Here is a 25,481-nt window from a genome sequence, read left to right on the forward strand (position 1 = left end):
TCCTAAATATAGAACCATGTATCCAACTGTCCATCCAGAGCCTCTGGTTTATAGACCGGATACATCCTAAATATAGAACCATTTATCCAACTGTCCACCCAGGGCCTCTGGTTTATAGACCGGATACATCCTAAATATAGAACCATTTATCCAACTGTCCATCCAGAGCCTCTGGTTTATAGACCAGATACAGCCTATATATAGAGCCATTTATCCAACTGCCCATCCAAAGCCTCTGGTTTATAGACCGGATACATCCTAAATATAGAGCAGTTTATCCAACAGTCCACCCAGAGCCTCTGGTTTATAGACTATATAGAGCCATTTATCCAACTGTCCATCCAGAGCCTCTGGTTTATAGACCAGATTCATCCTAAATATAGAGCCATTTATCCAACTGTCCATCCAGAGTCTCTAGTTTATAGACTATATAGAGCCACGAGTGCTGGGAGTGCATGTTGACTGTGAGTACACGAGTGCTGTAATTGCACATGTTCTGTGATTGCGTGTGTGCTGTGAGTGCATGTGAACTGTGAGTGCACATGTGCGGTGAGTACACGATCGCTGTGAGTGCACGTGGACTGTGAGTGCATGAGTGCTGTGAGTGAATGTGTGTTGTGAGCGCACGTGGACTGTGAGTAAAAAGTGACTGTGAGTGCACGAGTGCTGTGAGTGTACAAGGACTATGAGTGAAAGACAGATTCTGGTGGTAGTGGACTCAATTCTTAGGACAGAGAGGGCAGACCTGAAGCGCCAAACTGTATGTTGTCTACAGGGCGCTCGGGTTTGGCTCATCAGGGATCTGGTAGACAGATTACTGGGAGGAGCTGGGGAAGACCCGGTGCACATTGGCACCAATGACAAAGTCAGAGGAAGATGGAGTGTCCTAAAAAACGATTTTAGGAAAACTTAGGAGCTAAATTGAAGAAAAGGACCTCCAAGGTTGTATTCTCATAAATACTGCCGGTACCTCAAGCCACACCAGAAAGGCAGAGGGAGATTAGGGAAGTAAATCAGTGGTTGGGGAGCTGGTGTAGTAAGGAGGGGTTTGGGTTCCTGGAGAACTGGAGTGACTTCTCAGTCAGTTACCAGCTCTATAGAAGGGACGGACAGCACTTAAATGAGGAGGGTGCAGATTTGCTGGGAGTGAAGATGGTCGAAAAGTTAGAGGGGCTTTTAAAATAGGCAATGGGGAGAGGGTCCAGAGGTAGAGCTAGTCAGCACGGAACATATTCCAGAGGGTAGTATTGGGGACATTAGTGGTAGGTTGATTAAAGCACCTAAACCTGAGGTAAGTATAGTAACAAGTCCTGTTTGCATCCCCAGAACACCCAATAAGGAGATAGTATGCGACTGGTCTAAACTATGTGGTATGTTCACCAATGCCAGGAGTCTGGCAGACAAGAAGGGAGAACTAGAGATGCTGTTGTACGAGGATTTTGATTTTGTAGGAATTTCAGAGACTTGGTTCAACAGCTTTCATTATTGGCTGGCAACCATTCAAGGGTATACCCTATATCGCAGGGATAGAGAGGGTAAAAAAGGGGAGGGGGATGCCTATATATCAAAAATTATGTACAAGTGAATGTGAGAGACAACATCACTAAGGCAGCAAGGGAGGAGGTGGAAAGGGTAGAGCCACAAAGGGAGGAAACTAAAGGGAAATTAATACGGGGAGTATGTTATAGGCCTCCTAGCCAGAGGGAGGAGGGGGAGGCAGACCTCCTATCATAATTTGGATTAGTAGCAAGGATGGGAAGTTTCATCATAATGGGTGATTTTAATTATCCAGACATAGACTGGGTGGAAGGAACAGAGCATTCATCTAAGGCTCGCCAGTTCCTAAATTTCATGGGTCAGATGGTAAATGCACCAACTAGAAACAAAGTGTTACTAGACCTACTGATATCCAACAATACAGACCTGATCACGGATGTGGAAATATGGGGGACAATTTAGGAAACAGCGATCACTGGTCAATTTGTTTCAGTATAAATCACACAAATAGGAAACAAAGGGAATACAAAGACACTGAATTTCAAAAGAACCAACTTCCCTAAACTACGATCCTTGCTAGAAGATACTAATTGGGATAAAATCTTAGGAACAATGAGGAAAAATGGGTATGCTTTAAGAGCATATTAAATAAGGGCATTAGCCAGTGCATCTCAATGTGAAATAAATTTAAAAGAGCTAATAAATGTCCTGGGTGGTTTAACTCCAACGTAAAAATGCATATAAAAGCAAAGGTGAAGGCCTTCAAAAAATACAAGGCTGAGGGATCATCATCAGCATTCCAACTTTACAAAGAATGCAACAAGAAATGTAAGGGTGCAATCAGGATGGCTAAAATAGAACACGAAAAGGCACATAGCGGTGCAGAGTAAAAAAAATCCCAAGAAATTCTTTAAGTACATAAATAATAAGAAAGGGAGGTTGGATCATATTGGTCCCATAAAGAATGATGAAGGGAATCTGGTTACAAAGAATGGTGAGATGGCGAAGGTATTGAATTTATTCTTCTCCTCAGTCTTCACGAGGGAATCGGGGGGCTTCAGTAACCAAAACTGCAGTGTTTATCCTCATGACACATCACAGGAAGCACCCTCATGGCTAACAGAAGACAGAATTAGAAAAAGACTTGAAAACTTAAGACTAATAAATCACCGGGGCCAGATGGTTTGCACCCAAGGGTCCTTAAGTGACTCAGTCAAGTAATTGCCAGACCATTGTTCCTAATTTTTACGAACAGTCTACTGACTGGAATGGTACCAGCTGATTGGAGAAAAGCCAGTGTAGCACCAATATTTAAAAAAGGGCCAAGATACAGCCCTGGGAATTACAGACCAGTTAGCCTAACATCAGTAGTATGCAAGCTCTTGGAGGGGATGATAAAGGACTATATACAAGACCTTAGTAATGACAATGATATCATTAGCAGTAATCAGCATGGATTCATGAAGAATCGTTCTTGCCAAACCAATCTATTAACCTTCTATGAGGAGGTGAGTTACCATCTAGAATAAGGAAGGCCCGTAGACGTGGTGTATCTGGATTTTACAAAGGCATTTGATACAGTTCCCCATAAACATTTACTGTACAAAGTAAGGTCAATTTTCATGGACCATAGGATTGAAAACTGGCTACAGGGGTGAGTTCAGAGGGTGGTGATAAATGGGGAGTACTCGGAATGGTCCGGTTGGAAAGTGGGGTCCTCCAGGGTTCTGTGCTGGGTACAATCCTATTTAATTTATTCACAAACGACCTGGAGGATGGGATAAACAGCTCAATCTCTGTATTTGCGGATGACACTAAGCTAAGCACGGCAATAACTTCTCCCCAGGATGTGGAAACCTTGCAAGAAGATCTGAGCAAATTAATGGGGTGGGCAACTACATGACAAATGAGGTTCAATGTAAAATAATGCATTTGGTTGGCAAAAATATAAATGTAATCTATACACTGGGGGGAGAACCTCTGGGGGAATCTAGGATGGGAAAGGACCTGGGGGTCCTAGTAGATGATAGGCTCAGCAATGCCAAGCTGCTGCTAACAAAGCAAACAGAATATTGGCATTAAAAAGGGGATCAACTCCAGAGATAAAATGATAATTCTCCCGCTCTACAAGACTCTGGTCCGGCCGCACCTGGAGTAAGCTGTCCAGTTCTGGGCACCAGTCCTCAGGAAGGATGTACTGGAAATGGAGCGACTACAAAGAAGGGCAACAAAGCTAATAAAGGGTCTGGAGGATATTAGTTATGAGGAAAGGTTGCGAGCACTGAACTTATTCTCTCTGGAGAAGAGACGCTTGAGAGGGGATATGATTTCAATATACAAATACCGTACTGGTGACCCCACAATAGGAATAAAACTTTTCTGCGAAAGGGAATTTAATAAGACACATGGCCATTCACTAAAATTGGAAGAAAAGAGGTTTAACCTTCAACTACGTAGAGGGTTCTTTACTGTAAGAACGTCAAGGATGTGGAATTCCCTTCCACAGGTGGTGGTCTCAGCAGGGAGCATTGATAGTTTCAAAAAACTATTAGATAACCACCTGAATGACCGCAACATACAGGGATATACAATGTAATACTGACATATAATCACACACATAGGTTGGACCTGGTGTCTTTTATCAACCTTGCCTACTATGTAACTATGTATTATTTTACTGAAGGAGCAGTTGATGCTTAGAATAGACTTCCAGCAGACAGTCAACAGTAATGCCGCGTACACACGATCAGAAATTCTCGACGGAAAAAGCTCTGATGGTTTTCCTGTTGGAATCCCGCTCGAACTGTCTTGCCTACACACGATCACACCAAATTCCGACCACCAAGAACGCGGTGACGTACAACATGTATGACGGGACTAGAAAAAGGAAGTTCAATACCCAGTAGCCAATAGCTTCCATCTTGTAGTTGAATCTGAGCATGCGTGAATTTTGGCGTGTCGGAATTGCATACACACAGTCGGAATTTCCGATAGAAAGTTTTTCCGTCTGGAAAATTGAGAACATGCTATCAAAGTTTTGCTGGCGGGAATTCGGCCAGCTAAATTCAGATTCAGCATACATGCGGTCGCATTTTCCGATGAAAAGCTCTCATTGGTCTTTTGCTGGCCGAAATTCCGATCGTGTGTACGCGGCATAAGGCTTCATGCTCATGGTCATACAGTGTGCAGAGCCTGTGTACTGACATTCCCGGGACCCGCTACCCTCACATTCAGTGGCCTATTGAGATGAATTATAAGAGGAGATCATGCGCTGGGGTTGCATGAAGCACCCCCATGGACACTGATGTATGCTCTGAATGCGCAATACCTATGCTCGGAACATACATCAGTGGCATTGTGGGTACTTTTTATATAACCCCTGAAGAATGACCTCATACAGCCGCCTATTCTAAAGCATCTCAATGGAGCAGTAGCGGCCCCTAGGCTGTGCACATTGTATGACCGTGTGCATGAGGCCTTGGTGAATTTAATTGGGACATACAGTAGATCTATATTCAGACCCTGCCGCAAGTGGCACATCTGTACAATGTAGACAACCTACTATAGCAACACTGACATTGAAGCCAGTCATGAATCGAATTATGTCCGGTTCAGAACCGGATGCATTTTGATTCTTCTATGGGCAGGCTGGTTGTACTGAAGTCGACCTATTGATTTTTTTCATGCTAAACCACACAAGGCCACATACGCTCAACACTGAGAAGGTAACCCTGGCCCAGTGGTTGTGGGGGTCTGCAAGCATGGGGACATTATCGGAGAATGGAAGCCTTCTTTAAAAATAGGGGGGCCCCAGATACCACACACACACAAGGATGAGTAAGGAGTACACAAAGGCCGCGTACACACGCGGGGACTGTTCGCTCAACTTTGTCCGCTGAACAGTGTTTCAGCGGACAGTCCGCTCGTGTGTGGGCTTCAGCGGACAGTTTCAGCGGACAGTTTGACGAACAAAGTTTTTCGGAAATCCGGAAAAACTGTCCGCTGAAACTTGGTTTGAGCGGACAGTCCCCGCGTGTGTAGGCTTGTTCGTCAAACTAAGTTCCGCGCATGCTCAGAAAGAATTTATACGCCGAAGGTTGCATTGCAGTGTATAGGACGTCGTTTTCTAGTCCCGTCGTACGTGCCGTTCACGTCATCGCGCACGGTTTCAGCGGACTGTTCGTTCGTCGTGTGTGGCCAAGTCCGTCCATGCTAATTTTGAGCGGACTGTCCGCTGAAACTGTTTGACGAACAAAGTTGAGCGAACAGTCCCCGCGTGTGTACGCGGCCAAAGGCCATTTAGCTCTGCACAGGTACAATACACTGGTTGGATGTTGGTGAAAGCTACCTGCAGCTGATTTGATAATAATACAAATATTATAACCATAACTTGGTGGGGTTTGCAATCACAAATGGTCCTCCAGGTGCAGTGGGTGCAGAACACATAGGGTACAGACAATAAGCAGTGCAGGTCATTGTGGTAGTCTGAAATCCTGCCCATTGTTGTGGTGTGGCACTTGTGATATGTCTCTCATTTCTCAGGAAAGTAACAACTAGCACCATTATTCTTTACAGATGTCTAAAAGTGGGCATTCTTTCCACCGAGCACCAATATAAGAAATATCCTATCCTCTGGCCACCAATGTATGGGCACATTCTTCCTACTGGCTACCAGTGCAGGGGAACATTTTCCCCAAATGGCCACCCACGTAAGGAAACATTCTTCCCACTGGCCATCAATGTAAGGGGACATTCCTCACACTGGCCACCCATGCATGGGACATACTTCCACTGGCCATCCATGTAAGAGGACATTTTTACCAATATTTATCAATGCAAGGGGCATTCTGCCCACTGGCCACCCACGTAAGGAAACATTCTTCTCACTGGCCACCAATGTAAGAGGAAATTCTTCTCACTGGTTGGGTCACCCATGTAAGGAAACTTTCTTCCCACTGGCCACTGATTCAAGGGGACATTCTTCTACATATTACCCAATCTAAGGGACATTAATCACATTGACCACCAATGTAAAAGGACATTCTTCCCATTTATCACCAATGTAAGGGGCATTCTTCCAGCTTATCACCAATATATGGAGACATTCTTCCCACTGACCACCAATGTAAGAGGCATTCTTACAGCTTATCACCATCCTTCCTATTGACCACCAATGTAAGGGGCATTCTTCCAACTGACCACAAATGTAAGGGGGATAGTCTACTCCCTGCCCACCATTGTAAGGAACATTCTTCTCTCTAATCACCAATGGAAGGGAACGTTCTTCTCACTGGTCACCCATTTAAGGGAACATTCTTCCCACCATCCCCTAATGTAAGGAGAATTCTTTCCTCTAATCACCAATGTAAGGGACATTCTTTATATTGGTCATTGATGTAAGGGCCATTCCACCCACTGGTCACCCACCTAAGGAAACGTTCTTCTAATTGGCCACCAACGTAAGGGGACAATTTTTCCCATTGGCCACCCATGTAAGGGGACATTTTTCCCATTGGCCACCCATGTAAGGGGACATTTTTCCCATTGGCCACCCATGTAAGGGGACATTTTTCCCACTGGCCATCCATGTAAGGGGACATTTTTCCCACTGGCCATCCATGTAAGGGGACATTTTTCCCATTGGCCACCCATGTAAGGGGACATTTTTCCCATTGGCCACCCATGTAAGGGGACATTTTTCCCACTGGCCATCAATGTAGGGGGCATTCTTTCCACTGACCACTCATGTAAGGGAACATTCTTCTCAATGGTGACCAATGTAAGGGACATTCTTCTCACTGGTCACCCATGTAAGAGAATAAGAAAAACATTTTTTCGGGCACAATCCCGGAGAGTACACAAAATAGCAAAAGTGAATGTCACCCAAGATCTCCCTTACAAGGGAGGTGTGCAGTAAGAGGGGATTTTAGTGTGCCAGAGACAAGGAATATGTGCAATCACCACCAAGGGATTTATTTTTTGCTGACCACCAAGAAGCATTATTCCCCTCAATCACCAATATAAGAGGACATTCTTCCCAATGGCCACCCATGTAGGGAAACATTATTCACACTAATCACCAATGTAAGGGAAATTCTTCCAAATGATCACCAATGTAAGTGGAATTATCATTATTATCATTATTAATAATTTCAGTTCATAAGCAGTAAAAAAAAAATGGAGTGTGCTGTTAAAAATTATCGACCCTGGATGTCTGATACGCTAGGAACACCACTAATATTGGCTGTGAATTGATTGGAAAAAATCACAGTGACACATATCAGGATAGTCAAATTTGCAGCTTTATTCATTGCAGTAAAATCTCTGAGATGGTGACAAGACTGAACACATCAGAATATCTAATTAGCAAATAATAAAATAAAGCTCAAATCTAGATAAAATCTCATATAATTTAAGTAAAAAAAAAAAAAAAAAATATATATATATATATATATATATATATATATATATCATGTATAAATTGGGCTAAAAAATGTTTTATTCAAATCAATAGTTGAACATAAATCATTAAAGTCCAAAAAAAAAAAAAAAACACATAGTGAATGTGTAGCCAAAAAGGAGAAAAAAAACAACACAGGAGTGCTTGTGAGTGTAGGTTCAGGAATCCTCCATCATGTCAGAAGCCACCGACACAAAAGGTCAAGATGTACTCTTACCACAGAGTATGGATCCTCTGGTTATGGAAGGTCACATGAGACTTAGTAATCCACCACTGTTAGTTTGCCCATGAGGACAAAAGGCGATGGTATATATAGGTCATATACACAGCTCATGTTAATCTCTGGTTTACCAGAATGCCCACAGACGAAGTTGGTTTCATAAATACAAATACTCAACTCAACCTTCTAATATCTTTGCAATGGCAGCGCTCTTCGATCTCACACTGCAACTTCGTCTGTGGGCGTTTTGGTAAACCAGAGATTAAAAGGAGCTGTGTATATGAGCTATATATACCATCGCCTTTTGTCCTATTCACTATTGAATTGAATATATATTTTTTTTTAGCGCAACGTATTTATTATCTTTCAGTTTTGTTGAGTACAATGTCTCACAATTAATGTTGCGGCTTTTCTGATATTTACATATTTATTGTTACACCGGCACAATATTGCTCACACCCTTTGGATATGTAAAAATTGGCTAAAGCAATGGAAAGCCAGTTTTGTTAGTAAAGAGAACAATGGTGTACAGCAGGGATCGCTAAACTATGACCTTCAAGCTGTTGTAGAACTACACATTCCATGGGGCGTTGTAAAACTCTGACATTCATAGACATGGCTAGGCATGATGGGAATTGTAGTTCCTGAACAACCAGAAGGCCATAGTTTGGGGACCCCTGGTGTTCAGCAATAACCAATGTCAACTCATAAAAATAGTTGTTCACATGTTGCCATATCTGGCCATGTTGTTGTACTACCGCCATTTAGTTCTGTGGTTGACTGACTAGGCCCAGGCTTGTAATCACTCTGGAAGAAATAACATTAAAGGTCTGGGTTCACCGAGGAGATGGATGAGGCTACAAAACTATTCCTTATGCCGTGTACACATGACCGGACTTTCCGGCAGACTAGGTCCGACGGTCTTCCCGAAGGGTCTTCCGAACGAACGGACTTGTCTACACACAATCACACCAAAGTCCAACGGATTCCACCATGATGACGTAAGACCGGACTAGAATAAGGAAGTTCATAGCCAGTAGCCAATAGCTGCCCCAGCGTCGGTTTTCATCCGTCGGACTAGCATACAGACTAACGGATTTTACGACCGGACTCAAGTCCATCGGAAAGATTTGAAACACGTTCTAAATCTAAAGTTGGTCTGATTTTTCGACAGCAAAGGTCCGATGAAGCCCACACACGATCAAATTGTCAGACAGATTCCTTTGCTGTCGAAAAGTCCGGCCGTGTGATACACTGCATTAGACTTCTTTTCTTTTCAGTTTGCAAGCTCATAGCGAGGAGGTTGATACGTTGAGGGGAAAAAAAGTATTTGGTCCCCTTACGATTTTGGATGTTTGCCCACTGACAAAGAAATGATCAGTTTACAATTGTAATGGTCGGTTTATTTTAAGAGACAGAATAACAAAAAAATAAAAATATTCAGAAAAACGCATTTCAAAAAAGCTATAAATTGATTTGCATTTTAATGAGTGAAATACGTATTTATATATATATATATATATATATATATATATATATATATATATATATATACACAGTATATATGGAAAAACCTGTCTTTGGGGGATGTGTTTGAAAATAGTTAAAGGGGTTGTAAAGGTTCGTTTTTTATTTTCTAAATAGGTTCCTTTAAGCTAGTGCATTGTTGGTTCACTTACCTTTTCCTTTGATTTCCCTCCTAAATGTTTTTTTTTTTCTTTGTCTGAATTTCTCACTTCCTGTTGATCCTCAGTAAGCTGTTCAGTAAGCCGTTCTGGCTGACTAAACACCGCTCGGATGATGGTGTGAAGTTTACTGAGTGTGAGGGCTTACCTAGGTTGGAGTCCATGGCGCAGAGATGTAGGCTCACCCTTGCAAATAGACACAGCCCACAGTAACAAACAGATAGGCTACCTGGGCTGTGAATCTGTGCACGGGGGCTTGACAGGAAAAGCCAAGGGATCGTCGAAGAAAGCCGTTGTCCGGGATTCCAGAAGTCAGCATAAACGAAAAACAAGCCAGGGTCAGAAGCCGGGGTCAGTCTTGGAACACTGTAACTTTGAACACCGGTACCTTTGGTGACAATGAACTGACAAAGCCCTTAGAGTGAAGCAGTGCTTTATACCCAGCTAATTAGGTAACCTGCCACAGCTGATCCAAGAGTGACAGGTACAAACAGAATTGGCCACAGTACTTATGCAAAACTAGGCATGGCTGGAAAGCAGGCAGAAGAGAACTGAGGTGTGGCTCAGAGGTAAAGAAACAGGAGCAAGAACAGTCATTAGTTTAATACCACCCAGAGCCACTTGGGGCACGACCACGCCTGGCCGTCTAAAAGACACGGTAGGGACCGTGACAGTTCCCTCACCTTAGGAATGCCCTCAGAGCATGGAACATCCTATTTCCTTTGGGCTTTCTTTGTTTTAGATGTTCAAGCTGGGGAGACTTTCATCGCTCTCAAGGCTGTTTCGTCTTCAGGTCCTGCTTACGGACTATGGTGCCATTTGAGGCATACGTACAGTCAGGAGGTAGTGGGGACACAGGCACAGGAACTTCAAGCTGGATAGCAGGCAGAGATTCAGGGGTAATATGAAGGATCCTAATAGTACCCACTTGCTGAAACTTTGGCCGGGGTGGACGAGTTGGGCAGAGAGAGATAAGAGTCCACAGCCTCTCCTCCGCTCTCTCTCTCCCTTAGACAGCTTGGGCCGGATGGACCCGATCTCCATAGGTTCCACATCATCCAGGGTAGGAGCAGGTAAAACCTCAGGACTGTCCAGGCTTTGAGGGGTTACGGCTATATAAATTGGCATGGACTGGGATGGCTTGGAGTCGTATCTGTACAGGGTATTCCTGTCCCTGGGTACAGGTAGGCCACATGAACTTGAAGCAGACTTGGGAACACTGGTTTTCTTATAAATAGAAATATAAGAGTCCAGAGCAAACATGAAAGCTTCCCAGCTGTCCAAGACTGGGCTCCTCTTCTGTAATAGCTGAAAAGCCCAGATGTTGATTAGCCCGGTGAGCGGGTTGATGGATGTGCGAACCTTTATAAAGTCAGAGGCATAGGTCCTAGGCTTAAGAGCAAACAGCAGCTCGCAATCCATCCTAAGGCTCGGCTCGGTTCACACAGGGGGCGATGCGAGGCGACACGACTTGCCGCGCCGCGACCTGCCGCGACCTCAGCTGCAACTTGCAAATTACTTCTGTATAGAAGTCAATGCAAGTCGCCCGGGGTCGCCCAAAATTAGTACAGGAACCTTTTTTCTAAGTCGGAGCGACTCGAGTCGCTCCTCTTAGAACGGTTCCGTAGTACAGAACGGGGGCGACTTGTCAGGTCGCGGCACGGCAAGTCGTGTCGCCTCGCGTCGCCCCCTGTGTGAACCGAGCCTTAAGGTCAAGAATGATGCACGATTCCCATCAAACTTCTCAGGCATCACAACAAATGGTTCCGGACATACAGGTTCCAGGGTTGGGCGTACTGTGCCTCTAAACATGCAGACTTCCTGCTGCAACTCAGCAACGGTTTGGCCCAGGCTGGAGACTTGTAGAGCAAGGGAGGTGAGCATCCTGTACATCTCTGTGGACTCCATGGTGGTCAGTTCATTATGTGAGGGCTTACCTAGGTTAGAGTCCATGGTGCAGAGATGTAGGCTCACCCTGTGAATCTGTGCACGGGGGCTTGACAGGAAAAGCCAAGGGATGGTCGAAGAAAGCCGTTGTCCGGGATTCCAGAAGTCAGCATAAACGAAATACAAGCCAGGGTCAGAAGCCGGGGTCAGTCTTGGAACACTGTAACTTTGACCACAGGTACCTTTCAGTGGCGGCTGGTGAAGTTTTTGGATGGGGGGGCGCCAGACCCCGCCCATCATGACCACGCCCACCATTTTGGCCCCTCCCACTTCTCATAAAACACACCCCTTATGTAATCGGAAAAAAAAATTGACGTGGGTTCCCCCTCCGAGAGCATACCAGGCCCTTAGGTCTGGTATGGATTCCAAGGGGAACCCCCTACGCCAAAAAAACGGCGTGGGGGTCCCCCCCAGATCCACACCAGACCCTTATCCGAGCACGCTACCCGGCCGGCCAGGAAAGGGGGTGGGGACGAGCGGGCGCCCCCCCCCTCCTGAGCCGTACCAGGCCGCGTGCCCTCAACATGGGAGGGTGCCTTGGGGGAGGGGGGGCGTGCGGCCCCCCCACCCCAAAGCACCTTGTCCCCATGTTGATGAGGACAAGGGCCTCTTCCCGACAACCCTGGCCGTTGGTTGTCGGGGTCTGCGGGCGGGGGGCTTATCGGAATCCGGGAGCCCCCTTTAATAAGGGGGCCCCGGATACCGGCCCCCCACCCTATGTGAATGAGTATGGGGTACAATGTACCCCTACCCATTCACCTGTGAAAAAAAGTACAAAAAAAAACACAACACAGGGTTAAAATATTTTATTGCACAGCTCCGGGGGTCTTCCGTCTTCGGGGGTCTTCTCGCCGGACTCCTCCGCTATCTTCTTGTAGCTCTTTTGCTAGCGGAGGAGTCCGGCTTTCTTCCTCGCCGCCGGCCTCTTCTCCCGACTTCAGGGGTCTTGTCCCCCTCTTCGGTTCTTCTGCCGGGCCACCGCGCCTTCTTATAGCTCTTTTAGAGGCGGTGGCCCGGTCTTCTGCTGCCGCTGCCGCCGCCGCCCGTTCTTCTTCTTCTTCTTCTTCTTCTTCTTCTTCTCCTTCTTCTCCAGGAGATGTTGCCTTGACGATCTCCCTGGCCGGAATGCCAGGGACGCGCTGTGCTGTTACTTATATAGGGACAATGGGGCGGTGTCACATGGGTTGATGTCACATGGGTTGGTCACATGGGTTGATGTCACAGTCGCCATGTGACATCAACCCATGTGACCAACCCATGTGACATCAACCCATGTGACACCGCCCCATTGTTCTTCTATAAAAGTGGCAGCGCAGCGCGTCCCTGGCATTCCGGCCAGGGAGATCGTCGAGGCAACATCTCCTGGAGAAGAAGGAGAAGAAGAAGAAGAAGAAGAAGAAGAAGAAGAAGAAGAACGGGCGGCGGCGGCGGCAGCGGCAGCAGAAGACCGGGCCACCGCCTCTAAAAGAGCTATAAGAAGGCGCGGTGGCCCGGCAGAAGAACCGAAGAGGGGGACAAGACCCCCGAAGTCGGAAGAAGAGCCCGGCGGGGAGGAAGAAAGCCGGACTCCTCCGCTAGCAAAAGAGCTACAAGAAGATAGCGGAGGAGTCCGGCGAGAAGACCCCCGAAGACGGGAGACCCCCGGAGCTGTGCAATAAAATATTTTAACCCTGTGTTGTGTTTTTTTTTTTTTGTACTTTTTTTCACAGGTGAATGGGTACATTGTACCCCATACTCATTCACATAGGGTGGGGGGCCGGTATCCGGGGGCCCCCTTATTAAAGGGGGCTCCCGGATTCCGATAAGCCCCCCGCCCACAGACCCCGACAACCAATGGCCAGGGTTGTCGGGAAGAGGCCCTTGTCCTCATCGACATGGGGACAAGGTGCTTTGGGGTGGGGGGGCCGCACGCCCCCCCTCCCCCAAGGCACCCCCCCATGTTGAGGGCACGCGGCCTGGTACGGCTCAGGAGGGGGGACCGCCCGCTCGTCCCCACCCCCCTTCCTGGCCGGCCGGGTAGCTTGCTCGGATAAGGGTCTGGTGTGGATCTGGGGGGGACCCCCACGCCGTTTTTTCGGCATAGGGGGTTCCCCTTGGAATCCATACCAGACCTAAGGGCCTGGTATGCTCTCGGAGGGGGAACCCACGCCAATTTTTTTTCAGAAATTTGGCGAGGAGTTTCCCTTTCAGAGCTCATTCTCTGATTGGCCACGGCAAAAGTCGCCTGGCCTGGGGAAACCTTTCTGGCTGAAATGTGAAAGCTTTTTTTCCATTCATTCAGTTAAATGCATGAACATTTAACAAAGTAGAAACTAAGGTCTTTATGCGGTGACTTGACTCACCTCCTGCCTGTCTTGCAGCTCCGCTCGGGCTGAGGAACGGAGCTGCCGACGTCACTTCCGGGTTTCGTAAAGCAGCCGAAAGCCGGAAGTGACGTGCCTGTCTAAGAATGACAATGCTCCGCCCGTAGAATCACAGTGATTTTACGGGCGGAAGCCAGTCGGCGTTCTGCAGTGCGCCGCAAGGCGGGTTTTTAATCCGCAAATGAAGCGCCATGGATGCAATCTTGTGATTGCATTGACGTGGCGCTTCTCATAGTGCACTGTGACCGGCGCCACAGTACACTATGTCAAATTGTTAAATGACATTTTTTTTTTTTTTATGTCTTAAAGGGCCCATTTTTTTTTTTTTTTTTTTTTTTTTTTAACTTTTTTTTTTTTACACCTGGGGGAGGGGGGGCGGCGCCCGGGCGCCCCCTATGGGCGGGCCGCCACTGGTACCTTTGGTGACAAGAGACAATGAACTGACGAAGCCCTTAGAGTGAAGCAGTGCTTTATACCCAGCTAATTAGGTAACCTGCCACAGCTGATCCAAGAGTGACAGGTACAAACAGAATTGGCCACAGTACTTGGCCACAGGCTGGAAAGCAGGCCGAAGAGAACTGAGGTGTGGCTCAGAGGTAAAGTAACAGGAGCAAGAACAAACAGTCATTAGTTCAATACCACCCAGAGCCACTTGGGGCGCGACCACGCCTCGCCGTGACACTGAGGAGGAACCAAAAATGCACTAGCTTAAAGGAACCTATTTAGAAAATAAAAAACAAAGCTTTACAACCCCTTTAATGTGGATATTACGAAGCCGGAGGGCGATCCCCTTTAAAAAAAATTCAGGAAGCTTTGTTTCTGATGGGTGGATTCCACCAACACTTTAGAAGGTGAGGTGGATAGTTGAAGGTCTACGAGAGGGGACAAATTGGGACACTTCATTTTGTGATTTGTTTATTGTGGGTTTTCGCACACTTGACAGACCTTGGGTGGAGGATGATGTTTCTTTGATCAGTTTTTTTTTTTTGTTTTTTTTGTTTTGTTTCAAGGTTAAGGCTGGTTGTAGCTTTATTTTTTGGGGGGGTTTTGGAGGGGGTGGGACAAAAAAAATCATGCTTATCAGGCTTTGTTGTGTTGTGGTGCTCTGCAGTAGGGATTGGGGGAGTGCATTTGGTAGTCATGTATTAGGCACAAATTATATTTTGATAAATGCATACTGAGTTTTGGGTATCAGTTTACTCGTATGGATCCTTTTATGCACTGTTGTGCCAATGTGTGTAATTTTATTTGTCTGGGAAAAAAAAATAAAAAATCAAAAAAAATAAATAGAAAAGGTCCAGTTCACCTCCAGCCCATTCACGCTGTTTTAAATCCAGCCCTGATAAAGAGGGTGCTTTTTAGACATGTGCAATTCGTTTCATTCCGAATTAGTTTTTTAATGAATTTCGACAAATTAGTTAAATAAAAGTTAATAGTTCAATCTCACAAAAGTAAGTACACCCCTCAAATTTTTGTAAATATTTTACTATACCTTTTCATGTGACAACACTGAAGAAATTACACTTTGTAAAGTAGTGAGTGTACAGCTTGCATAACAGTGTAAATTTGCCGTCCCCTCAAAATAACTCAACACACAGCCATTAATGTCTAAACCGCTGGCAACAAAAGTGAGTACACCCCTAAGTGAAAATGTCCAAATTGGGCCCAATTAGCCATTTTCCCCTCCCCAGTGTCATGTGACTCGTTAGTGTTACAAGGTCTCCGGTATGAATGGGGAGCAGGTGTGTTGAATTTGGTGTTATCGCTCTCACTCTCTCATACTGGTCACTGGAAGTTCAACATGGCACCTCATGGCAAAGAACTCTCTGAGGATGTGAAAAAATGAATTGTTGCTCTACATAAAGATGGCCTAGGCTATAAGGAGATTGCCAAGACCCTGAATTGCTAAGAGCTGCAGCACGGTGGCCAAGACCATACAGCGGTTTAACAGAACAGGTTCCACTCAGAACAGGCCTCGCCATGGTCAGCCAAAGCAGTTGAGGTCACTTGCTCAGCGTCATATCCAGAGGTTGTTTTTGGGAAATAGACATATGAGTGCTGCCAGCATTGCAGCAGAGGTTGAAGGGGTGGAGGGTCAGCCTTTCAGTGCTCAGACCATACGCCGCACGCTGCATCAAATTGGTGTCATCCCAGAAGGAAGCCTCTTCTAAAGATGATGCACAAGAAAGTCCGCAAACAGTTTGCTGAAGACAAGCAGACTAAAGCCCCATACACACTTTCTGCTGATTTTTTTTTCTTCACATTTGCCAAAACCATATAATATGAGATCAAACCTTAGGAGTTTCAATGTGTATACAATCAGTCAGGCCCTTGCACTACATGGTTTTGGTAAATCTGAAGACAAAAATCAGCAGAAAATCTGATAGTGTGTATGGGGCTTAAGGACATGGATTACTGGAACCATGTCCTGTGGTCTGATGAGACCAAGATAAACTTATTTGGTTCAGATGGTGACAAGCGTGTGTGGTGGCAACCAGGTGAGGAGGACAAAGACAAGTGTGTCTTGCCTACAGTCAAGCATGGTGGTGGGAATGTCATGGTCTGGGGCTGCATGAGTGCTGCTGGCACTGGGGAGCTACAGTTCATTGAGGGAACCATGAATGCCAACATGTACTGTGACATACTGAAGCAGAGCATGATCCCCTCCCTTCAGAGACTGGGCCGCAGGGCAGTATTCCAACGCGATAACGACCCCAAACACACCTCCAAGACTACCACTGCCTTGCTAAAGAAGCTGAGGGTAAAGGTGATGGACTGGCCAAGCATGTCTCCAGACCTAAACCCTATTGATCTTCTGTGGGGCATCCTCAAATGGAAGGTGGAGGAGCACAAGGTCTCTAACATCCACCAGCTCTGTGATGTCATCATGGAGGAGGGGAAGAGGACTCCAGTGGCAACCTGTGAAGCTCTGGTGAACTCCATGTCCAAGAGGGTTAGGGCAGTGCTGGAAAATAATGGTGACCACACAAAATATTGACACTTTGGGCCCAATTTGGACATTTTCACTTAGGGGTGTACTCACTTTTGTTGCCAGCAATTGAAAACTAATACATTTTTCGGCAGTGCACATGTATAGTGCTTTTGGATGCTGAAACGCGTTGGTTACTCATTGGATTGTCACTCTGACTTTTAGTGGAATAAGAGGTCCAAGTAGCATTGGCCTGGCAATTCAATTTCCATGTTTGCTTGTTCTATGATGTTGTCATTGTGGGCGCGGGATCGAGTCAGCGCTCTTTGTTTAGAGAACCATATTGCTATAATTGAATCCCGAAAAACGTCAATATATGTTTGTAATGCTCTCAATATGCCAGGCTTGTTAGCCTGTGTGAATCCTCTGGTGTCTACTAAGCGCTTTTCTATAGCCAAAACATTTCCCGCACTCGAAACATAAGAAAGGGCGCTCCCCCGTGTGAATTCTCTGATGTATAATAAGTTCTCCCTTCTGGATGAAACATTTCCCGCACTCTGAACATGAATAAGGACGCTCACCCGTATGAATCTTCTGGTGTCTAACCAGGGAAGTGTTCCGAATGAAACATTTCCCACACACTGAACATGAAAAGGGGCGTTCGCCATTGTGAATTTTCTGGTGTTTGCGAAGGTTTCCTTTCAGGTTGAAGCACTTTCCGCACTCTGAACACGAATAAGGACGCTCGCCCGTGTGAATCCTCTGGTGTTTTAGAAGGTCTTCTTTCTGAATGAAACATTTCTCGCACTCTGTACACGAATAGGGGCGCTCACCTGTGTGACTTCGCTGGTGCTTATGGAGGTCTCCTCTCTGAATGAAACTTTTCCCGCACTCTGAGCACGAATAGCGGCGCTCACCTGTGTGAATTCTCTGGTGTATAAGGAGGTGTCCTTTCTCAATAAAACACTTTCCGCACTCTGAACATAAGAAAGGACGCTCAGATGTGTGAGTTTTCTGGTGTCTAAGAAGTGCTCTGTTTTCATTGAACGATTTTCCGCACACGGGACATGACAAGGAACTCACTCCTGTGTGAGTACCTTCTTGGCTTAAAGAAGCTTTTTTGGGATTAGACGGACATGTTGGTCTATCCACAATGTGAGCTCTCAGGAGGACGTCTGGATTAACAGCAGGTGATTGAATAGCAGATTCATCAACATGGGCAGGATCAATTCTCTCCAGATAGTGAGGCCTGTGAGGTGTGCTTTGGGTAATGGGATTTACTCCTGGAGAATATTGTGCAATACCAATGTCTTCTGCATTATGACCTGGAGATGACATCATATGTCCTTCTGAGGTATTCCAGACATAGTGTCCACCTGTTGGAAATACATTTTTGAATATATGTTACAAGTATTCCTCGTGCCTTGCTTTGATGAGCCATAGATGTTGGTCTACAACACAACAGGTTTAATGAAATTTGATAACAGTGTTTGCACAGTGTGAGAATACAGATGGATCTTCCCTCACCTCAATTCTTTAAAAAAACTGACAATACACCAAAGAACATGACGTTATATTGAGGAACGGAGATGGACCTTTCATATGGTGTACAGTATCTCCTCCTCATTTGGTGGGAACATGACGTTATATTGAGGAATGGAGATGGACCTTTCATATGGTGTACAGTATCTCCTCCTCATTTGTTGGGAACATGACGTTATATTGAGGAATGGAGATGGACCTTTCATATGATGTACAGTATCTCCTCCTCATTTGTTGGGAACATGACATTATATTGGGGAATGGAGATGGACCTTTCATATGGTGTACAGTATCTCCTCCTCATTTGTTGGGAACATGACGTTATATTGAGGAATGGAGATGGACCTTTCATATGGTGTACAGTATCTCCTCCTCATTTGTTGGGAACATGACGTTATATTGTGGAATGGAGATGGACCTTTCATATGGTGTACAGTATCTCCTCCTCATTTGTTGGGAACATGATGTTATATTGAGGAATGGAGATGGACCTTTCATATGGAGTACAGTATCTCCTCCTCATTTGTTGGGAACAGGACATTATATTGAGGAATGGAGATGGACCTTTCATATGGTGTACAGTATCTCCTCCTCATTTGTTGGGAACATGACGTTATATTGAGGAATGGAGATGGACCTTTCATATGGTGTTCAGTATCTCCTCCTCATTTGTTGGGAACATGACATTATATTGAGGAATGGAGATGGACCTTTCATATGGTGTTCAGTATCATTGTTTCTAAATAAAATATTTATAAATGGCTAATAATATTTTTAGGAAAGATTATTGTAGACGGTTAACCTGGGGAGATCTCTGATAACCTTTTGGGATCCCTTCCCATGGATCAAATGCCAATATTTTGGTTGGGTGAATTCGATGGACATGATTTAAAAAAAAAAAAAAAACATTTAACAGTGTCAGAATTTGAGTTATTTGGTTGATTTGTGGAAATACGTGGAAATCTCCTAAATCATAGATTCTTACTTATTTCCGCAAATATAATACTGTTTAATATTTCGGTATAAATACCCTGACAACAGTTTAACATACTTTATACTTAATGTTAACTGTTCATGCGTTTAGAGCTTATTACTTACGTGTGTTAATATAAAGAGAAGATTCCTCCTGTTTACTCTTCTTAATCATCTCCTCTTCCTCCATAGACTGCTGATCTCCACTCACCAACGTCTCTTCTTCCTCCTCTTTAACCTCAACTTTGATGTCCTTCAGTTCTTCATCCTAAAACCCAAAATAAGATAATATAGATTTGGAGAAAGAAAAAAAGATTACATATAAAACTGTTATCTTAAAGTTTAGAATAAGTTATTAGGTCTACATGGTCAGTACCACCTACTCGATCCTGGTGAGGGATGGTGTGACCTTCCTGTGTGGAATCCCGGGAATACAGAGGATGGGGACATCTCTCTGGTGGGTTCCCATTACTGGATCCATCTGTAGGGAACACACACACTGACTGAATACATTGTTTCTATGTGTTTATCAGATGATGGGGGATCTAGGTGGAGCCTCCGTACTGCTCTCTCCTTTACAATAAAGTCTCCTCTTACCCGGTGATGTGAGGGGCGGCTGATTCTCCATCATGACGTCCTTGTAGAGATCCTTGTGTCCTTCTAAATACTCCCACTCCTCCATGGAGAAATAGACAGTGACATCCTGACACCTTATAGGAACCTGACACACACAATGATACAGTCACCATCCAGACACATCCCTTGTCTGTTACTGGATAATGTCCCAGAATTCCCGGCACAGCTCACCTCTCCTGTCAGCAGCTCAATGATCTTCTTGGTGACTTCTAGAATCTTCTTGGCACTGGTTACCTCTGTTGTCAGGCAGTGAGGTGGAGGCACTGTGATGGGTGATGTCCTGGGAAGACGGCTGCTGGGTGTTAATGGATCACCAGATGTTTTCTGAACTAATTTATAATCCTGTTTACAGAGAAAAAGTAACAATTATTAATATTATTACAGATTCCCAGAATCCTCTTCACCTCTACGGTCAGGTCTGTGTTTTATTAATAGAGATAAGAGTGATGTCATGTGACCTCCCAGAATCCTCCTCACCTCTCCAGTCAGGTCTGTGTTTTATTAATAGAGATATGAGTGATGTCATGTGACCTCCCAGAATTCTCCTCACCTCTTCGGTCAGCAGGTAGATGATCTCCAGGGTGAGGTCCAATATCTTCTCAGTCATGTGACTTTGATCTTTGTCCATTCCTCTTTATGTGGTCATGTGATCTATACAGGACTCTCCTCTCTGTAGACGGATAATAAACTGAGAATTATCTGGATGAATAATGTCGGCACAGAGTTCTGACACCTTATTCTATATTATAGGCCTCATTTAGGAATTTGACTGAAAGTACAAGGCCTCTTTCACACAGGGCGGATCAGTAATGATCCGCCCCGTGAAGATCCGCTCGCTCAGCGGGGATCGCTCCGTTGTCCCCGCTGAGCTGGCTGCGGACAGGGCGGTCTCCGCACACTGTGCGGGGACCGCCCTGTCAGCTCTCCGTTCTCCTCTATGAGGATCGGACGAGCACGGACCGTGTGTCCGTGTTCGTCCGATCCGCTCTGCAGACGGATAGAAAAATAGGATTTTCCTCCGTCTGCAGAATCGGACTGTTGCGGAGGCGGACGAAATCGGGTGTCTGCGGATGCTCATCCGCAGACACCCGCTATCCCATAGGGATGAATGGATGTCCGTATTTCATCCGCAAACGGATGGATGAAATACGGACATACCATCAGCATGTGTGAAAGGGGCCCAACTCTAACCAAAACCTTTTCTTTTAGGTTTGGATCAACTGGAGAAGCATTAGATCATTTATTGAGATTTTCAAGTTTCGAGATTTTTTTTGAGTTCTGGTTGGAGAGATTTCACTTTGATTAGCTTCAACCTCAAACTAAATAGGATGTGACTTAAAAAAAAGGCCTATTTGGGATATAGGGGTTTTAAACCTTTCCTTCTCCATTGAAAACTTAACAAAGCTTTAGCTGGAGGTCTCTGGGGTTAGATCTTTCCTCTGCCCACCAAAGCATCTAATTAAACTGAGATCCGAGATGCTTTACAAATTCGTAACGGCTTGTAAATATCAAAACAGAAACCGGAAGTGACTACATCCTCGTTGTCTGCGGTTTCTTGCATCACAGAGGGCAGGTGGGTAACGATGTACCTTCTTCCCCTTCGAGTGCACTGGGAATCCAAATCGGTGGCGGTACAGGGCTCCCCAATTGTACAGGAGATCTTGGTAAAGGCGGTGCGTGGAAGGGGGGGGCTTCTTCTGCATCCTGTAGAAGTGATAATTTGTTTGGCAATCCCTTGCCCATTAGCCTAGACCAGTGGTCTTCAAACTGTGGCCCTTGAAGCACTTTTTCTTCCACTAATACAAGACACTATTCCTCCCACTGACACCAACAATGGGGCATAATTCTTGATACTAACACCAATAATGGGGCTCTATTCCTTCCACTGACACCAACAATGGGGGTATAATTTATGCTACTGACACCAATGATGGGGCTTTATTCCTCCTCCTGACACCAACAATGAGGCACTATTCCTCCCACTGACACCACCGATAGGGCACTATTCCTCCCACTGACACCGACAACGGGGCGCTATTTCTCCCACTGACACCAACAATGAGGCACTATTTCTCCCACTGACACCAGAACAATGTCCACTCCCAATGGCCAAAGACTGGCCTTCCTAAAGCTTGAAGGACAGTAAACTGGCCCTTTGTTTAGAAAGTTTGGAGACCCCTGATCTAAACCATTCCATTGTATCTCTGGCTGTAGGTTTAGGGTCGTTGTCCTGCTGGAAGGTGAACCTCCGCCCCAGTCTTAAGTCTCAAGTCAACAATGGGGCAGGCACTGTTCCATCCCCTAATAATGAAGATGCATTGTTTACTTCCACTGATGGCAGGACAATTTGTACTCCCACTGGCCACAGCCAGGCCCCTCTAAAGTCTGAAGGACAGTAAACTGGCCCTTTGTTTAGAAAGTTTGGAGACCCCTGATCTAAACCATTCCTTAGAAGCTCTGGTTGTATGTTTAGGGTCGTTGTTCTGCTGGAAGGTGAACCTCCACCACAGTCTTAAGTCTCAAGTCAACAATGGGGCATGCACTACCCCTTTCCCTAACCATTCCATTGTAGCTCTGGCTATATGTTTAGGGTCGTTGTCCTGATGGAAGGTAAATCTCCGCCCCAGTCTTAAGTCTCAAGTCAGCGATGGGGGAGACCCCTGGCCTAGACAGTGGCCATTCTGGTCCTTTAACATCAGGCTTCCATTGACTTCAGTGGAGCTCACAATCATCACCCAAACATATCATGTTTTGTGAACCTGCCTCAAGCTGACCCCAAGTATGTTCAGCTCATCCTTAAGCCCAGTACACATTATATGAAAACACCTGTATTCAGAATAGGGATGAGCTTGGGTGTGTTCGCAGACTCCACGTGCAGAGCCACCAGGAAGCCGGCGCAGCGCTGTGCTAATTATAGGCAGTGAGACATTTCCCGATCTCTGCAGTCGCACGTCTGGGCAATGTCTCACTGCCTGTGATTAGCGCAGCGCTGCGCCGACTTCCTGGCGGGCTCTGCACGTGGACCATGTGAACACGCCCGAGCTCATCCTTAGTTATCATCCCATAAGAATCAAACGAGTAACGGGCATGATCAAAAAACAAAGTGCACGACCGCAGACTGGATATAGACCGAGGCTACCTACATGGAAGGTTGTCCTCTGTCATTCAAGAATATTCATACCATTAATGGCATTCTCCATTTTCAAACATGGGAAGAGGAAACAAGGACAAAAACTTAGGATCGTTCTTCGACTTCCGAATAGCGTGCGCTAGGCTTTACTTATTATCTTGTGTGTAACATTGCCGATGAATAAAAAGAGCTGCAACTATCTGATCCTTTCTTCTAACTACATCTGTGTGCACCGAAATGCTGGAGATAAAAGGATATGGAGGAAGAGGACGGACATGACGGGGGGATTATTGGGTGTAAATATAAAATAAGATCTTATTACCTCCTCTGCTGCCAGTTCCAGCAATGTCTCCTCTCTACTTCCTCCCGACTCACCTCTCACCCGGAACTTCCTGTTTTTATAATACATCACTTCCTGTGCGCGTGTCCCACCCGCCGACAACTAGGATCTCCTTCTTGTTGATATAAAATTTGCAGCCTACCTCGTTTAACTCTTTCACGACTAAGCCTATTTTTGACATTTGGTGTTTACAAGTTAAAATCCGTATTTTTTGCTAGAAAATTACTTAGAATCCCCCAAACATTACGTATATTTTTTTTAGCAGAGAATCTAGAGAATAAAATTGCGATTGTTTCAATATTTTACGTTCGGCGGGAAGGGGTTAAAGTGCAACTTCAGTGAGCAAGATGATAAAAAAGCTGAGTCCATCTTTGGGGGAAAAATATTAACGATTGCGTACTGTCCATCACACTTTCTTCATTTGCACAAACTTTGAGGCCCCTTCCTGTTCCAGACATGGATGAGCGAGTTTGGGGTGGAGGAACTTGACTGGTCCTGACCTCAACCTTTGGGATGAATTAGAGGGGAGGCTACGAGCCAGGCCTTCTCGTTCCAACATCAGTGCCTGACCTCACAAATGCGCTTCTGGAAGAATTGTCAAACATTCCCATAGACACACTCCTAAACCTTGTGGACGGCCTTCCCAGAAGAGTTGAAGCTGTTATAGCTGCAAAGGGTGGGCCAACTCAGTATTGAACCCTACAGACTAAGACTGGGATATCATTAAAGTTCATGTGCGTGTAAAGGCAGGCGTCCCAATACTTTTTGACTTTAGTGTATATCCATTTGGAGTAAAGATCCACCAGATAGAGAAACCGTTGCGTTTCAGCCTTGAAATTACTGACTAAAGGCTGAAACACGTCAGATTTCTCTTTGTGGTGGATCTTTACTCCCAATGGATATTTTTTTTACTTCTTTTTATGACAAAATAAAACATAATATAAAGGAAACCAGTTGTCCACATATTGGCAGATCTGCCCACCTATTGCTACAGTTTGGTGCAAAGGTATCCTCTTTGTGAGGACTTCTTAGAATTCCTCTATTTTCATACAATTTACAGTTGTGCTCATAAGTTTACACACCCCAGCAGAATTTATGATTTCTTGGCCATTTTCAGAGAATATGAATAACACAAAAACTTTTCTCTCACTCATGGTTAGTGTTTGGCTGAAGCCATTTATCATCAATCAACGGTGTTTACTCTTTTTAAATCATATTGGCAACAGAAACTACCCAAATGACCCTGATCAAAAGTTTACATACCCCAGTTCTTAATGCCGTGTATTGCCTCCTTTAACTCCAATGACAGGTTGAAGTCTTTTGTGGTATTTGTGGATGAGGCTCTTTATCTTCTCAGATGGTGAAGCTGCCCATTCCTCTTGGCATAAAGCCTCCAGTTCCTGTAAATTCTTGGTCTGTCTTGCATGAACGGAACGTTTGAGATCTCCCCAGAGTGGCTCAATGATATTGAGGTCAGGAGACTGAAATGGCCACTCCAGAACCTTCACTTTATTCTGCTGTAGCCAATGACAGGTCCACTTGGCCTTGCGTTTTGGATCATTGTCATGTTAGCATGTCCAAGGACGTCCCATGCGCAGCTCCCTGGCTGATGAATGCAAATGTTCCTCCAGTATTTTTTGATAACATACTGCATTCATCTTGCCATTAATTTTGACCAAATTCCCTTTGCCTTTGTAGCTCACACATCCCCAAAACATCAGCGATCCACCTCCGTGTTTCACAGTAGGAATGGTGTACCT

The 25,481-nt window shown here is 45.3% G+C and overlaps 2 protein-coding genes across 2 annotated transcripts in view; both read right to left on the reverse strand.

The window, feature by feature from the left end:
• Positions 1-15,636: 15,636 nt before the first annotated feature.
• Positions 15,637-25,481, reverse strand: part of LOC143956400 (uncharacterized) — a 33,244-nt gene continuing 23,399 nt past the window's right edge. The window contains exon 8 of the mRNA XM_077466614.1: positions 15,637-18,122. Coding sequence (XP_077322740.1) covers positions 17,510-18,122 — 613 coding nt within the window. The 3' untranslated portion in view covers positions 15,637-17,509. The remainder of the gene's footprint in view (positions 18,123-25,481) is intronic.
• Positions 20,119-23,762, reverse strand: LOC143956378 (oocyte zinc finger protein XlCOF29-like). The gene is made up of 3 exons (XM_077466598.1): positions 23,704-23,762; positions 20,802-20,921; positions 20,119-20,593 (listed from the first exon to the last, which is right to left on the reverse strand). The coding sequence occupies exons 2-3, from the start codon at positions 20,877-20,879 to the stop codon at positions 20,327-20,329; spliced, it is 345 nt and encodes a 114-aa protein (XP_077322724.1). The 5' UTR covers positions 20,880-20,921; positions 23,704-23,762; the 3' UTR covers positions 20,119-20,326.

Source organism: Lithobates pipiens, unplaced genomic scaffold, assembly GCF_037356315.1.
Source record: "Lithobates pipiens isolate NorthernLeopardFrog02 unplaced genomic scaffold, aLitPip1_a1.2 Scaffold_35, whole genome shotgun sequence".
Classification (NCBI taxonomy): Eukaryota; Metazoa; Chordata; class Amphibia; order Anura; family Ranidae; genus Lithobates; species Lithobates pipiens.

Bases quoted from the DNA above. Each gene is read 5' to 3' on its own strand.
- LOC143956378 (XM_077466598.1), bottom strand. From the start codon at position 20,879: ATGGACAAAGATCAAAGTCACATGACTGAGAAGATATTGGACCTCACC. The intron at 20,594-20,801 runs GTGAGGAGAATT...CTCTGTAAACAG, and splicing joins TCTACCTGCTGACCGAAGAG to GATTATAAATTAGTTCAGAA.